The sequence below is a fragment of the Rattus rattus genome, chromosome 6 (genome assembly GCF_011064425.1).
Source record: "Rattus rattus isolate New Zealand chromosome 6, Rrattus_CSIRO_v1, whole genome shotgun sequence".
Classification (NCBI taxonomy): Eukaryota; Metazoa; Chordata; class Mammalia; order Rodentia; family Muridae; genus Rattus; species Rattus rattus.
Window position 1 is genome coordinate 69,339,906 of NC_046159.1, and position 17,789 is coordinate 69,357,694.

At 39.3% G+C, this 17,789-nt stretch overlaps 1 protein-coding gene across 4 annotated transcripts in view; it reads left to right on the forward strand.

Annotated features, from left to right (window-relative positions):
• Ctnna2 (catenin alpha 2) overlaps positions 1–17,789 on the forward strand; it is a 1,084,017-nt gene that overhangs the window by 962,625 nt on the left and 103,603 nt on the right. For all 4 annotated transcript variants that reach the window (XM_032906324.1, XM_032906321.1, XM_032906322.1 and 1 more), the window contains 2 exons: positions 12,032–12,124; positions 13,114–13,270. In XM_032906324.1, coding sequence (XP_032762215.1) covers positions 12,032–12,124; positions 13,114–13,270 — 250 coding nt within the window. The remainder of the gene's footprint in view (positions 1–12,031; positions 12,125–13,113; positions 13,271–17,789) is intronic.

Below are 17,789 nucleotides of genomic sequence, written 5' to 3' on the forward strand. Positions count from 1 at the left end.
TGTTGCATGATTTTAGATAACATAAAAGAAGCCTCCACTATCCTTTTCACATAACAGCACATTATTGATGAAGCAGCTTCAAGAACGCATTAGGTGATGTTTTATTGCATTATTTTAAGCCACTGAGGTTTTTATATATGAAGGGTATAGATTTATGCTGAGTGATTCAGCGAGAAAGCAGGCACATCAATTTGTTCATGAATGTGAGCTGGTGATTACCTCCATTAAAGTCACTAGGGCAGACTGATCATTTTAATTTAGGCAGAGGCATGCACACAGCATTGCTAGTAGTGCTTGTATCCCCAAGAACACAAGCACAGGAGCTATTTTGCATCCCAGAGGAGCCCTAGACATGCAGATTTGTGTTGTCATAGGTGTCTAACTACAGACAAGGGTGCAAGGACTAATGATGGGACTGGAAGGAAATTTCTCTGCAGTTCTGTGTAGCAGGATAGTGCATCTGGTTCATTTGGCTCTTAGCTGCCAAGTGCTTACTTGATATTTAATTGTGAAAAACGGTTGTGCAGAGAATATATCACTTGCCCAACTCTAGATCATAGAATTTGGGGGTGTGCTTGACAGTGATGCAGCTGTAGAAAACTGAATGTTTCTGTCATTTCCATAACATGACTGGGACTTGTGGTCTTATGGGTTTACCTGTTTACTTACTTTTAATGTAATTGAGCTCCAGTAATCCATTGGTTCTCAGCCTTCCTAATGCTACAGCCATTCAATATGGTTATTCATGCTATGGTGTTCCCCCTGACCACAAAATTATTTTCATTGCTACTTCATAACTGTAAGTTTGCTACTCTTGTGACTCATAAATAATGATGCTTTCCAACCGTCTTAGGAGACCACTGTGAAAAGTTCATTTGCACCTCAAAGGGGTCATGATCCAAAGGTTGAGAACCACTGTCCTAATCATAGCTATGTACTAGTTATATTGGTGGTTTCTGTCCTGCAGGGGTTGACAGTATATCTGGGCTAATGGGAAGCAGCTGCTGAAACAGTCTTGATGTCTGCTTGTAGTTTATGGACTAGATAGTCACATGGGCAGTAAGATGTCATGGTGAGAGAGAAGAGATGGTGGGAATAAGGTGCTAATGAAGAATTCAAGTCTAATCACTGAGGAGAACCTTCTGCCAGCAGCGAGGTCCAATGAAAACAAGCACCAGAGGAAGCTCCCTCACTCACAGTTTCTACCTCTGACAGGAGCCAAAATGAAGCCAGAAGCGACTGCTTTTGTGTGGGCAATAGTAAACACAGGTGACCTCCATTAGCTGCGTAATGAAAGGGAAATTATTTGCCAAATAGTAAAACAAAATTAGGAAAAATTAAGTATAAATATAGGAAACTGGATAGAAATTTAAGGATATTTAGAAAACGAGATAAGTATCATCAACAGACACAGAGATATTGTCTGTTACAAACTATGCATAAGGTTAGACTAAAATGTGCTAATTATAGCATAAAATAGAGTTCCTTTATTCTTTATTTTTATTGATGTGTTTATGGGGGTGGGGGTAGGGGTGCCTGTGGAGGTCTAAAGAAAGTATCAGGTCCTCTGGAGCTGCAGTGACCAGGAACTATGAACCTCCCGATATGGAAGCTGTGAACTGAAGTAGGATTCTCTGAAAGAACAGCTAGAGTTCTTGACCTCTGAGCCATCTATGAACCTCAAAATCTACCACTATTTATCTTTGCCTCTCCTTCATCTCCTCAGCAATACTCATCAAATTATGAATTTTTAAAACAGGTTACACATGAATTTCTTTCTTTACTTTTTATTTTTAATTTAATTTTATTGTTATTATTTCTTTTCTTTTCTTGGATATTTTCTTTATTTACATTTCAAATGTTATTCCCTTTCCCGGTTCCTCTCTGAAAAACTCCTAACTCACCCCACTGCTCTCCCTACTTCTGCTCACCCACCCACTCTCTCCTGCCTCCCTGCTCTGGCATTCCCCTACACTGGATCATTGAGCCTTCATAGAACTAAAGGCCTCTCCTCTTGTTAATGCCCTACAAGGTCATCCTCTGCTACACGTGTGGCTGAAACCATGGGTTTCTCTCTCAATATGTATTCTTTGGTTGATGGTTTAATCCCTGGGAGCTCCTAGGTGTCTGGTTGGTTGATATTATTGTTTTTCCAATGGGGTTGCAAACCTGTCAGCTCCTTCAGTTCATTCTCTAATGCCTCCACTGGGGACCCTGTTCTCAGTCCAGTGGTTGGCTGCGATCATTCACCTCTGTGTTTGTCAGGCTCTAGCAGAGCCTCTCAGGAGACAGCTATATCAGGCTCCAGTCAGCATGCACTTCTTGGCATCCTGCAATAGTGTCTGGGTTGGTGAGATATATGGGATTGTTCCCTATGTGGGGCAGTCTCTGGATGGCCTTTATCCTTCAGTCTCTGCTCCACACTTTATCTCCTTATTTCCTCCCATGAGTATTTTGTTCCCCCTTCTAAGAAGGACTGAAGCATCCACACTTTGGTCTTCCTTCTTCTTGGGCTTCATATGGTCTGTAAATTGTATCTTGGGTATTGTGAGCTTTTGGGCTAATATCCACTTATCAGTGAGTACATACCATGTGTGTTCTTTTGTGATTGGGTTACCTCACTCAGGATGACACTTTCTAGTTCCATCCATTTGCCTAAGAATTTCATGTAGTAATTGTTTTTTAATAGCTGAGTAGTACTCCCTTGTATCAGTATACCACATTTTCTGTATCCAGTCCTCTGTAGGAGGATATCTGTGTTCTCTCCAGCTTCTGGCTATTATCAGTAAGGCTGCTATGCACATATTGGAGCATGTATCCTTATGATATGTTGGAGCATCTTTGGGTATAGCCCAGGATTGGTATAACTGGGTTCTCAGGTAGTACTATGTCCAATTTTCTAAGGAACCTCCAGACTGATTTCCCCAGTGGTTGTACCAGCTTATGATCCCACCAACAATAAAGGGATGTTCCTTTTTCTCCCCATCCTTGCCATCATCTACTGTCAACTGAGTTTTTGATCTTAGCCATTCTGACTGGTGTGAGGTGGAATCTCAGGGTTATTTTGATTTGCATTTCCCTTATGATGGATGTTGAACACTTCTTTAGGTGCTTCTTGGCCATTTGATATTCCTCAGTTGAGAATTCTTTGTTTAGCACTGTACCCCATTTTAATAGGGTTATTTGATTCTCTGGAACCTTATACAAAGCTCAAGTCTAAGTGGATCAAGGACATCCACATAAAACCAGATACACTGAAAACTAATAGAAGAGAAAGTGGGGAAGATCCTCAAACACATGGGCACAGGGGAAATTTTCCTGAGTAGAACACCAATGTCTTATGCTCTAAGATCAAGAATCGACAAATGGGACCTCATAAAATTGCAAAGCTTCTGTAAGTCAAAGAACACTGTCATTAGTACAAAATGGCAACCAACAGATTGGGAAAAGATCTTTACCAATCTTACATTTGATGTAGGGCTAATATCCAATGTATACAAAGAACTCAAGAAATTATACTCTGGAGAATCGAATAACATGAATTTCTGTATCTATAGGTTTAGTGTCCAAGAATTCATTGAATCATAGATCCAAAATACTAGGGGAAGAACTGCATCTATACTATACCTGAACAGATTTTTTTCTTTTTAAAACAATGATTTATGTTTATTTACATGTATGCATGTGTATTTCTGTGCGTGTTGCATATACATAGGTAGTGCCCACAGAGACCAGAAAAGCATGTCAGATATCCCTGGAGTTAGAGCTATAGGAGGCTGTGAACCACTTGATATGGATCCTCTGAAAGAGCTATAAATTACCTTAAGTACCAAGCCATCTCTATCCTCAAGTAGATCTTTTGCTACTATTCCATAAACAATAGAGTCTAACAACTATCTACACAATACTTACAGTGTAATAGTCATTCTAAATGATCTTATTTAGACTTATAGTATGCATAATTTAAATGCAGAAGCTTACCACTTCTATTTAGGTACTTTGCACCAATTCCTACAGATACCATGGATTGACTAACTTAAGCACTGTCTTCTCCTCAAAATGGAGGTTCCTCTCTGCATGAATAATGCTTAACTTTTTTTTTTATTAACTTGAGTATTTCTTATTTACATTTCGGTGTTATTCTCTTTCCCGGTTTCGACAAACATCCCCTAATCCTCCCCTCCCTTCTTTATGGATGTTCCCCTCCCCATCCTCCCCCCATTGCCGCCCTTCCCCCAACAATCTAGTTCACTGGGGGTTCAGTCTTAGCAGGACCCAGGGCTTCCCCTTCCACTGGTGCTCTTACTAGGATATTCATTAATGCTTAACTTTTAATTGAGTCTAATTAGGGCGATCCATATGTGCATGAGCACCGGGGACATCCACTAGAACATGGTCAACATAAGAGAGAATATACTAAAGAAAATCACTTCTCCCTTTCCTTGCAGCCTTCAATTGTAAATAGCTTCACAGCTGTGAGTGGGGACTTAGGTGGCTCTTGACTTCCAGGCACAAGCTGAAATCCATATTAATTCCTTCTTATAGTAGGTTATATCAGCCCATGAAAGTGGATAAATCTTCAGGTGGAACCCAAAGTATTCCTTGGTGTGCTTACAGAGAATAACCTTGTGCACCTGTTATTTATTCCACCTATCTCATGGATTTCTTACTTCTTTCTGGCTTTATAGGAGCACAGGACTAACTATAAATCATTCCCTTTAATAGTAAATAATTTCATTTTTATCTTCAAATTTACTGTGATGGTGAAATATTTATAAAAGGAGCAAGTGCTTTATGGACCTCTGAGTTGGTACTTCGTTTCATTTCAAACGTATGTTCTACTTAAAATATGGTTTTGATATATGAAGGTATAAGAATTAATGAAAATGAAAAAGCATGTGGAGGTTTAATGCATGGAATATGTTCAGTGTTTGGAATCAAACAAATACAAGGAATATTTCAACAAATAATTTGAATTCGAGGGTCAGAAAAAGGAAAAAATGTTCTTGTGACTCAGATATACCTCATATCTCTTTGGAGTTAAGTGTCTAATTGTTTTACAAGTTGAGATTTTTTAATTAAGGTATAGTAGTCTTACTGGCTTTTGGTTTGCTTTGTTTCTGTTGGTGTTAAAATAAGACTCAGATTTATTTCAAGATTTATTTTTGTTTATATTCAGGTCCAATGTATATACCTGTACGTAGGTATTCACATGTTGAATCCAGGTACCTGTGAAAATCAGTCATCAGATGGAACCCCTGGAAGCAGAGTTTATAGCAGTTGTGACCCAACCGGTGTGGGTGATAGGAACTGAAGTTGGGTCTTCTGTAAGATCATTATGTGTCCCCATGTGCTGAAGTACACTTCTGGCCCCCAAACTGGAATTCTTGCATTTAAATGTTCATAACACACTTATAGATGAAGGTTTCTAGGAGTATCTTGGGAATGTTGACCAGCTAGTTTTGCTAACTACATTAGGATGTACATGCCAATCAACGTACAAACTGAGTTCAAGAACCAACTTACTATATTAGAAAACTTGGCACCAATTTTCCTTAATATTTTATTTTTTGTCTCAGCTTGCTAATTGTATTTTTTATTTCACCTGGCTACTCAGTGTGTTTCCAGTAAAGCCAAGAGTACAGTAATCACTGAACAGAAAGAAAACTTGGCTAACAGAGCAGTCAGTAAAGAAAGATTGAAGGATGGTTAATTGAACTATCCATGATACATTGAAGAGTTCTGAGCTAATAGAAATGAGTACTACATTTGGAGAGTAGTGAGTGTGTGTGTGTGTGTGTGTGTGTGTGTGTGTGTGTGTGTGTGTGTTTTGGAGATCAGATATCAAAGTAGGATGTCTCCTTTACTTATTATTCACTTTGTTGACTTTAATGAAACAATCTGCATGCACATCTACCTCCATTGCAGACCCAGACTATCACAGCTTGTTTCCACAGTAAGCACTTTCCCAACCAAGCATATTTCCTAATGCTTCAGATTCTCTGAGATCAAGCTCATGATTTAACTATGGCTGCCAAGCTTCTTCTGTTTCCCAACGACAGCTTGCTCTAATGCACAGACACCACACAGAAAACACTGGCTCAGCCTTTTCGTCTCCCACCTGTCACCCCAAATTTAATTCTCTTTCAGAAGTTTTCCTCTTCAGCATGGATATAATGCCATCAGTTCACTAAACAGCTCTCCCCACCATGCTTGTGGCCCATCCAACATCAATTTTAATAGCTGCAAATTTAATATCCTATGATAAACTTTAATGTTTTCTAGGCCCCCAGGCAAGTGGATAACTTGTCTCAGTAACTATAAATAATTCAGAAATGGAAAAAGAAAAGGCCAGATCCAGCTGGACATGGACACCTTATAATCTCCCCTGCTTGGTTGACTCATGTAGTATCCAAAATTGACTCAAGTTTAATCAGACTGCATAGTGTCTTCAAGGCTATACCCTACTCATGGTCTACTCTATGTTTTTTTTCCTCATTATTTTATAATGTCTAATGAGATTAGTTTTCCTTCCATTCCCTCAGTTTCAATCACATTGTGCTAAAATGACCATAGTGATGAGCCTTGTTTCAAAAAATAGGGTATTGTGTTCAACCAAGTAGGTTGTTATTTCATTCAACATGTGCTTAAAGAATAGATGATCAGGACTAGTTAGGAGGCATTTACTACATGCAGCATTCTTAGGCTGGTGAAGAAGTATTAGTAGGCTCAAGATACTTTACTAATTAAAGCAGTGGTTCTCAACCTTCCTAATACAATGACCCTTTAATATAGTTCCTCATGTTGTGGTGAGCCCCCAATCATAAAATTATTTTCATTGCTACCTCATAACTGTAGTTTTGGAATTGTTATGAATTATAATGTAAATATGCGTGTTTTCTGTTGGTCTCAGATTACCCCTGTGAGAAGGTTGAGGGTTGTGATGCACAGGTTCAGAACTACTGCATTAGGGGCTACCTAGAAAACTGAGCCATTGGTTATTTGTTGACAGAGTTGTAAAAATGAAAATACTTGGAATTCTGTTCAGAGCCATGATAATGGCAGTGGCTGAGACAGAAGCAGAGGAGTGCAAGCCACAGTAAAACAAGAAAGGTAGGAGTTTGGATGGCATCCACGAAGGGTTTCAAGCACACATCCTGCCTTCTGAGATACCAAAGTCCTTAGCTTGCTGTTTGGAATCCTCTCAGTAGGGTTCCTAATAGAATAGAAGGTAAATGGAATTCTGATTTTAAGTGGAATTAAACATAGGAGTACTTTGCAGAATAGAGGCTGCCAAACTTAGGATTTGTGGATCTGTGGAAATTAAAGAGAATAAATAATCAGAGAACAGTGGAGATTGCCAGCTGTTTGCTTCTGCCCAGTGTTGCCAGCTCTGTCTGCCCCAGCCGGGTTCTGTTGGGTGGTAAGCATCTTCTTTAGCCTGAAGTCACAATGGAGTTTATTTAAACAAAGAGTGAGAGACAAAAAAAGTTGCAAGAAGAAAAGCTTGTCACCTTCTGAATTTAACTAGTTGGCATTTCTTACTTTCGAAAGAGTCCAGCTGTTTTCAGTTCCATACCCCTCCAGGACCAGCTTCTCCAAGGGAGTTGATAACCAGACTGGTCTGGACATGATTCCTTTCTGTACTTGACTAGCACACTGACTTGTATGTAGGCTGCAATTCCAACTCTCCTCAGGCATTTCTATTTAATTTCTAATTAATAATAATAGAATAATTAATTTCTATTTAAGCTTTTGTTTAACCAATAGAGAAGTAAAAAGAAAATGTCTCCAGATCTTTTTGATTTTGATTTTACATATATATGTGTGTATATATATATATATATATATACATATATATACATATATATATATACATGTATTGAGTTGACAATGTATAATAGGTCATCATATGTCTCACAGCTTCAACAGTTATGAACAGCTGGCTGGCCTTATTTGTTTTATACCCCCAACTATCCAACTATTTCTTCTTTTCATCTTATTGTTAAGTAAATTCTAGTCGTTTTATTATTATGTTCATCAACATTTTGATCATCTCATTTAAATAAAGAAAAAATAACTATATGGTGGGAGGTGTTTGCATCTAAGTCCAGGTGCATTTGGACACCAGAAGAAGGTATCAGATCTTCCTGGAATTATTTTTTCCATTGTGACTTTCTGGATATGGGTTTTATGAATGGAACTTGGGTCCTCTAAAAGATCAGTACGTGGTCATAATTGATGAGCACCTCCCTACCCCCTATCTCTCTTTTAAAGTAATCAATATGGCAGCATCATGCTTCCTAAATATAAGTAACTCCATAGTAGTGGCAGATACTTGGTCAACACTGAAGTTTCTTTGGTTTCATAAACCTTAGTTTATACATTTATTGATTTACATACTTGCATATATGCATGAACCTTATTTTTTAGCGTATCAATAAGGTATTATGAACTTTCCTCCACCCATCAGGACTTTCATGATGGCAATCCTGATGTTCTGTTTTATACTTGTTTTTATCTTTTGTATATTCTGTCAAAGTTTAGTTAGTTATACAAATTGATCAGTCTTAGATAGTTTTGGTTGGAAGAAAATGTTTTATAGATAGTGCTATTGTTGTCTTAATTATTTTCCCTGTTGTTGCTAAAACACCCTGGTGTGGTTACTAAGGCACTTGGCAAATGCCACTTAAGGGAGAATGGATTTATTTGGGTCCCAGTTCCAGGATATGTCTACTGTGGTAGGGAAGTTATGGTGGCATTCACTTAATGTAACTGGTTACAGTGCAGCCACAATGAGAGACAAAAGGATTCTAAATGCTTGGGCTCAGCTAACTTTCTATAATCCAGTGGAAGGTGTGACCACAGGGAACAATGGTGCCAATGCTTAGAGTGAGCTTCCCCACTGCAATTAAACTAATCTAGATATTTCCTAACCCGCATGTGCAGAACTAACCCAGTCTCAGTAATTCATCACAGATGGGTCTGGAGGCTTGTTTCCTAGGTGATACAAGATTCTGTCAAGTTGACAATCAACACTAACTCTCTCCATGCCCTTCCATGAGACACACCATCTGGTTCTTGTTCCCATCTCCCTTTTTCTTATAGCCATTCAGGAATTAGAGGTATTATTTCATTGACAGTGCTGCTATTTTTTTTTTAAGAGAGAGAAGAAAATATTAACCCAAGCTTGGTTTCTGGGGTACTTTGATTTTTTTATGTTGGTGTCATACAGCATTCTTTAACTGCCTACTGATTTTTTTTAAAATGTAACAATAACTATGCCTCTCAAACCAAGGCTGGATGGTACAGAATAATCAGCTGTCACGAGTTGAGTCCTGCTATTGAAGGTCAAACTCTTCCATTGTCTTGATAGTCTGCTGAACTCAACACAAAATAGGGGACTCCCTTTACTAGCAGGACTTCTTCTCTGATCTTCTCTGGGTAGCTCAAAACCCCCCATATCTTCTACCTGCAGACTGTCCTTTAGCCTTGATAAGACTACAAGTTCAGCTTTCTTTCTCCAGATAAGAAATCTGTTCAGCAAGCACCTGAGATCCCTGGAATGCTTCCTCATGCTAATGAGGCATCTCTGTACCTTAACATTCAGCCAATGACCTTTGCCCACCCTGGATATTTCTACTTCCTTCCAAAAAACTATACAACTATTGATTCACCCTAAATAAAGTTGATCTGTCTCCCTGAAGCTGACCCCAGAGTGTCTTCATCTCCATTATACTCAAAGGCCTTCTGAAACCCTGTTAATCCCAACTCTACTCCCTTTGTCCTCATAGGCCAGTGGCCAACAATGCCAGTGTGAAGTGAGGACAACAATCACATAAAACCATATCTCATGGCATAAAATGTTATTCAACATCAGTGTGAAGGCCATCAATTTAATATTTGGAAACCAAACTTAAGTAAATAATTGTTTCTGAAAAAAAATGTCCATACTATCATGATTTTTCTTGGGCTGTCATAAACAAAGAGGACTAAATTTTGGGTTCACATCAAGAACTAGAATGTAGGAGTTGTTGTTTAATACCATAGCATAGGTAAAGACTGATCAGAAACTGTATGGGGGAAGTTTCTTTAGCCAAATAGTCATAACTCTGTTTTGAGTGTGTCCTGTAGAAGTCATATTCCAAATTATTGTACACAGCCACTTGTATACATTCATATTAACAGTTATTCTTTAGCAATTCAGTTAACACATATTAAAGACGTGTACTGGGCACTGAATTAGTCATTTACAATGTACAGTGAGTAAACACAGAAAATGATGGCCGCACAGTTTAGCTTGTAAAAGCTGGTGCTGATCTTTGTGAGAACACAAGTTTAGTTGCTAGCACTCACCTGGAGGTGGCTAAGAACTGCCTGTAACTGCAGCTGCAGGGGAATTCGATACCTTTGGTGAGGGCACTTGCCTGCACCCACACACAAATGCACATACATCCTCCTAATTAAAAGTAAAATTAATCTTTGAAAAGATATACAAAAATCGCAAATTCTTACCAAATTGCAGAAGAGAAACAACAAAATACAGTCAAAAAGCCGAAACCGGGAGATCTCAGTATTTGTCTCCCTGTTACTTCTCAAAAGCTTTGTGCTCATTGGCATTAGTGTCCCTTACTGTGAGGCATATATTTTTCTCAGACTTATTTCAAAAAGCAAGTGTAATATGGAAAGCCATTACAAATAACTAGAAGATAATATTCATAACTCATTGGAACTGTGATTTTGGCGGCTTTTATTTTTATTGTACTAGACAATGTATTTTTCATCTTTCTTACTAATCTTCAAAGAGCAACTCCTACCATGATGGTGTATTATAGTCACCTTTGAAAGTATTTTTCCCAATAAATGCCTTCCCAGTTCCCGATAAGGAAATGTTCCTCTGTCTGCAAAGAACTCATGTGGCTGAATGGAGATTAAGTGTCTTCACACATCCCAGCTCTGCATTCCACACATTTCTACAGAACACACTTCAGGTTCGCTTCACCTTAGGAACAATACAATGTGTGGTTCATTTTAATTTTTTCAAGCATTAGGGCATTTGCCAAGTAGAGACCAGAGACATCCTGAGTACAAAATGATGTGGCCCAGAGGTACCAGCATACTGTCCCTCTGCTAGCACCTTGCTCTGCTTGTGCTGTGCCAAGGCTTCACTGCTCATCCCCTTCCTGTTTAGCCTCTCTAATCCTCAATCTACTGATTCCTTGACAGCAACCTGATCACATGGATCAGAGTTTTAATGGCACCTTTGTGTACTGTTGACCTTGGCCAATCAATCTCACCTTGCATTACCAACTCTCACTCCTTGATGAAAAAAAAATCACCTAAATGGAGCTGCTTGTTCTGGGAAGTTGAATTCTGTTTTGTTTTGTTTTTAGCTGTTTTGGATTGTTTAATGTTTTTGAAAAACCAAATATGTCTGCTAGGACCATCTAGTTTTCCATATATTCCACCAGTGCCTGCTGGACCATCCAGTCTCTCTTCCCATCAGGCTTATTTGCTCATGGGTGCACTGCGTTGGGTGACTGGCAGACTGGCAACTTTAGGCAGATGTGGATTCCATTTGTAAAGAGCTCTAATTCAGCATATAATTTGTCTCTGAATTGCAAAACCTCATGTGTAGCATTTCTGTGACTGGAAAGGGTCAAGGGTGGATTCAGCCAAGATCACAGAAGTCTTTATATAATGGTGACATTTTGGGGCTCAAGAGAGAGTGAGCAAAAACCAGGGTGGGGCAAAGGAGAGGCATGGCCAAAGTACTTTCATTTAAACCCTGTTTATCTATGCTTGGGAATCGAAGCAGTAGTTACTTATTAGCTGGCTCGTCTTCTGGTTAGACATGCCTAAATTGATAAAATAGTATCCCATGGTTTGTCACAGAAGAGTGCCCTTATTACATTGGTGATGGGATGCCAGAAGTGAATGACACCTTTCCAAAACGTACAAGCTCACTTCTAGCTCTCCATTTTTTTTCTTCCTTTCAACTCAATTTTGCACTTTGTCTTCTTCCACACAGGTTGCCAATTTGGCTTGTTCCATCTCCAACAATGAGGAAGGGGTGAAGTTAGTCAGGATGGCAGCTACCCAGATTGACAGCCTGTGTCCCCAGGTAAGTGTCCTTTATTTGGCTTACAAAAATCACTTGGTATGTTGGCAGTCAGGTTCCTCTATCATAAACCCATTCTCTTATTCTCTTATTCTCTCTCTCTTTCTTCTCTTCTCTCTCTCTCTCTCTCTCTCTCTCTCTCTCTCTCTCTCTCTCCCCCCCTCTCTCTCCCTCTCCCCCTCCCCTGCCCACGTCTCTCTCTGCAGTGTAGGGGTGTGCACCTGCATGTGGAGGCCAGAGGTCCACTTCTATTATTCTCTATTTTATTGTTTTTTTTAAATTTTTATCAAGTGTCTCTCAGTAGATCTGAAGATCATAACTTTGGATAGGCTAGCTGATCACTGTGATTCAGAGAGCCTTTCCTCTTCTTCTTGTCAGGCCAGATCATAGGTGTCTACTGCTACTCCTGGCGTTTTATATGTATTCTAGGAATCCAAACTCAGTCCCTTGTTGAAGTCACTTTACCCACTGTACTATCTCCACAGCCTCTTAAAGCTCCATCATTTTTTAGCTGGTACTGCCAGTCCTGAAGCATTTATCTTTCTCAAAAAGAGACCGTAGCCACTCAGTGGACTCAGGATTATAGTGGCAATTATCCTCATTACTACTCATGTTGACTTCATTCTGTTTGTTTGGGGTTGTGATTTAAATGTTCTACATCTATTTACCTCATCTCAATAAGTAAATTATAAGCTTGCACATGCAGAAAGCGAGGGATAGATTTCTTACACATCTGTGCTAAAAAAAAAATTAGATTTGTCCAGCAAATACTTTTTGAAACCTGAGGCTAATTACTATTTCTCCAAAAGAAGCATCAAACATAATGGTGGCTAATGGCTTCCTTTATCTCTCATGTTTTTAATTGTGCTGGATTGTGACAAATCATTTATCTGCAGTAACTTCAAAGTCTGGAGTTCCAACATGTGCTTTGACCTTCCTTTCTCCCTTCTGCAGAATGTGACTATCGTGTCCCTGTGTTCTCTGCCCAATAGGTCATCAATGCTGCCCTCACTCTGGCTGCTCGGCCACAGAGTAAAGTTGCTCAGGACAACATGGATGTCTTCAAAGATCAGTGGGAAAAGCAGGTCCGAGTACTCACTGAGGCTGTGGACGACATCACCTCAGTGGATGACTTTCTCTCTGTCTCAGGTAATCATTTACAAGCTCCTTACCAGAGAGTCAGAGGAAGCTAACAAGATAAGAAATACCTCAGCAATGTAAAAGTCACATTGATTCAGGGTCTCTCTGGCCTTTGAGTTTTCAGTCTTTCTAGCAAAGATGATTAGAACAGCCTCTTGAAAAAAACAAAACCAAAACCAAAAAATAATATCTCAAGATACTGGGTGAAAAACTACAACTTTTGGATGATGAGCTCAGAACCTGAACAGATTGTACAAAAAGGCTTAGAGTCCATTTTAGATTTTGCATTTTTAAAAAGAAGGATGAATTTTCAGTTTACTTAAATTATCCAGGGGGCTTGGAATTGGTTAAATCACTTGACTTATGCCTTAAAATAGATAATCACTTATTTTGGTATGTCTATGTGAAGAAATTCTAGTTGTCTATATCATACAACCTGGAATGACCTGGGAAGAGAGTTTCAATGAGGAGGTGACTACATTGGGTTATCTTGTGTGCAAGTCTATAGGAGATTGTCTTAAACTAATTGGCCTGGGAATTCACATAGGTCACTGTGGGTGGTACCATTCCCAATCCTGTATTGTATGAGTGTGAAACTTGATCTGAGCGAGCAAGTCTGCGGGTGCGTAGTATCCATTTCCCTCTGCTCCTGGTTGTTGACTGACTAGTCTAATGCATTCCTGCCCTGACTACCTCACAATGTAACTTGGAGCTATAATTTAAAATAAGTTCTTTTCCCCGCAAGTTGCTTTTGGAAGGGTATCTTACCATAGCAACAGAAATAAAACTAGAACAGGAGTGTTTTCAAGGGAAGGCTTGTAGTGAAATAAGAAGAATTATTAACTTCATAATGAACTCAGTAGAGTGCACAGCTTCAAACACATACCTATGAAGACTCATAAAGAAGGAATCAAAAGAACACAGAGGTACTCACCACTGTATTTGTAACTTTCTTCTCTTTGAATATTACCAGGCTGGAGGGGGCTAAAAAATGCCAATGACTGTGAAGTCATTCTGAGTTTCAGTGGACTTCATCAGTGCCATTTCAAGATTGGATTAACTGCCAGCACATGGGCATTTTTCCAAAGAGCTTTTTGACCAAACCTGTTTAGCCCCGATTCACCTGGAAGGGTCTCAATGGGAAGGAGGTCATGGGAAACATCATCCTCAATTATAAAACCTTGAAACAATCAGGAAACCGATTCTAATTGAACAGGTGTTAGGTCATCTCATAGGTGAGTGGCACAAACACCAAGCAGGTCGCTTAGCACCTACCACCGCCTGATCTGCTCTGCAGGGGTTGGGGAGGGGATGATTGAGCCCTGAGAGAAGCAATTCTCTCACTGCTGATGAGAGTCAGGCCAACAGGACCTGTGACTTTATCTGTGGAGATGATTCTGGCAGAGGCTACAGCATTTGAGTCCTCCCCCAACCCCTGCAGACTTCCTGTTTCATAGAGAAACAGAGAATTCCCATTGCAGACTGTGTTAAAGGTTTGCCTGAGAGCAACACAGTCAAATCTATGGATCTAATGGGTACTCAAAGGACTAAGTTTTCAATGATGGAGAACAAGACAAGGCAGATGGGAGAAACGAGCTAACACATGCTCAGTCTGTAGTCTGTGTGGATCTCTCCTTTAGCTCCTACCAAAATTCTACAAAGTAAGTATAAATGTTTCTCAGTGTTCCTCTGAGAAGAGTAAGTCATCAAGGCATGACCAAATTATACCATTTGGCATTAAGGTCCAGACTGCCTTCTTTTCAGAAAATATAGAGTGTTCTTAATAAATCAGGGAAGAATGGAAATTTCGTTCTTTCTTATATACTTTCCTGCTTTCATCTCAGCTCCTTTCTCTAGCTCTAGAATCTTTATTTGAGTTTCAAATCTCTCACCTTCTTCATATGCCTTTCTTGTTTTTCAGTTCTTAGGTACTTAGCTTTTGAGGATATTTGAAAGTAGATGTTCATTTAAAATAAACCCTTTCTAGGGCTTGAGTGATAAAAGAACTCAGACATGTTATCAACCCTAGAACTTTTGTTTGCTGAAGGTTAAGCCTTAACTTTGAAGATATCACTCCCCACATGTTTCTCATCTAAGGGGGATGGTTGACAATTAGAGAGTTGTGTGATGGGGAACAGAACAATAGTCAGCCACCAATGCTAAGGTGCTTGCTAGTTCTAGGGTTATTGTGGTTGTTGTTGCCGCTGCTGCTGCTGCTGCTGTTTGTTTTTGTTTGTTTTTCTTTTCTTTTTCCAGAATTACTCTCAATAAAAGGCAGAAGGCTCCCCACCCAGTCTCACTCAGCTCACGTACCACAGTCCTGACACTCCCCTGGAAAACTTTCTGTGCACTGCCTACAGATCAGTAGAAAGTAGTCATTCATTACCTTGCCCACAGAGGAATCGTTTTAGAACTAAAAAGTTCCCCCAACTTATCATTTTCTTCAAATGTCCAAAATTTTCTAGGGGTGAGAGAAGCAGCTGGTGGGGGGTGGGAGTGGGGGGTGGGAGTGGGGGTTGTCTTATCTCAGTCTTTGTGAATAGCACCAAGCTTTCCTTAATTTTCTTCCCTGGAGGCCTGCCTCTTTGTCACCTTTCTTCCTGCCATTCCTTTGTGCATCTCATTATTACCTTGAACAAGAAAAGGCTTTGGCTCCTGCTGATAACACTGTGCGGTCCAACCCTAGTGGTACAAATGCTGCTGCATGCTACGACAGGAAAATGAACAGACGCTGTCAGGGAGCCAGGTTGGCAGAGCCTGCTGGAACATGCCTGTGAAGTAGACAATCAGGCAGCAGGCACCTTTCTGTAGACAGGGCTTGACAAATACACTCGACCCTCTCTGTGCATGCTGGTAGGCGGTGAACACAGCCAGATAGTTGGGGAACCTACTTCTCATCTCTGTGCTGGAGTCAAACATTTGCATTGGTAAATTGCAGGTCTGGCCCAGGAGATATTTTGGAATTATATTAATGACATTTTGTGAATCTGTTTCTTTTTAGGGGAGTATTCTGGCAGGAAATTCTACAGAAAAAGCAATACACCTACTGGCATACACAGTCACGCTCACACTCATACACACACATTTATACACATTTATTTAACACATGTACACAAACTCACACATGTCATAACTACCTTGATGCATCACACAAACTCACATATATACACATGTACATATATATACACCCATGCATAAATATACCTTTGTTTTAATTCCATGCTAACTGAACTCATATACCTGAGGGTATAATTTGTTCATACAAAACACAAGTTTGGATAGCAAAGATGCTAGAGATTAACTTCACAAAAGCAAAATGAATGTTCCCTCCTACTCTAGGCTCATAAAAATTCGAAATGGCTGTATTAGAACATTCCAACCTTTCTCACTAGGCAGAAAGTACCATTTTTAATAGTTCCCTAGAATAAGTGCCTTGGCATTAACTTTGTGACAGTTTAATTCTTAGGTTTGGCTTGAAAATTTATAGAGAGCAAAGATCTGTAAAAAGCTATTAATCCCATAATGTCTATGACTTCTAGTTTGTTTGCTTTTCCTTCATCCTCATCCTAAAAACCACACCAAACCAACAAACAAAACTCTAGGACCTTGAATTTTTTTCCTTTGAAACTATTCACTCTGTAATTGGTTTTGAAAAAGAATTTCAGCTTTGTGGTTAATAACAATTTTTTTTGGTCATCATTGATTTGACTTTATTAACAAAATTACATTCTTTATAAATGATTGAAGGTTGCAAAACTCCCAGAGATTGTTGTTGTAAAACTAGTTGCAAACTGCAAATACATGTTCCATGCCATATTTGACATTTAGTGCAGCCACCATGGCACATGCCAGTTTTTCCTTACCAAGCCACTGAAGAAGACACATGCTTTATTAACTCTTTACATCCCCGTAAAAGATCCCTTACTTCGCTTCTCTCCAGAACACCGTTTCTCAGTTTCTTTCAGGAGTTGTTTCTCTTCAAAATATTTTAGAATAAAAGTGCATGAAGGACTGACTCCTCAGATAGACATATTGATCTAGCTCTTTTCTTTGAGTATCTGTGATATTCAGAGTCTTAGAAGAAATTGAAATCTGAATCAGATATGGCTTCTATCTTTAAAGGATTCACCACTCTTGATGTTTCCAAACACACTGGCCTCTGTTGTAAGGATGCAGACAGTAATAAGGGACGTTATCACAAGGGACCCATGAATCCATGAACACACCAAGTAATGTCTTTTGAATAAAACATTCATGTCTACATGGGCAGATGCAGTTCCTTTTCAAACTCATTGCTATCATTAGCAAAACACAAATACATCTTAAGGGAACCTGACTAGCCCTGGCTTTGTTACACATATGTTGCCAATTAGTGTAACTGCTTTTATGAGAGAAGTCTGACTAATTTTTAAATACTGTGAATTTCTAACTGGAGAAAGGTTGAGAATTGCTGAGCAAACTGTCTTAAAATTAAAAAAAAAAACATGAATCTAGGCTGGTGGCCCACACCTCTAGATTTAGTACACAG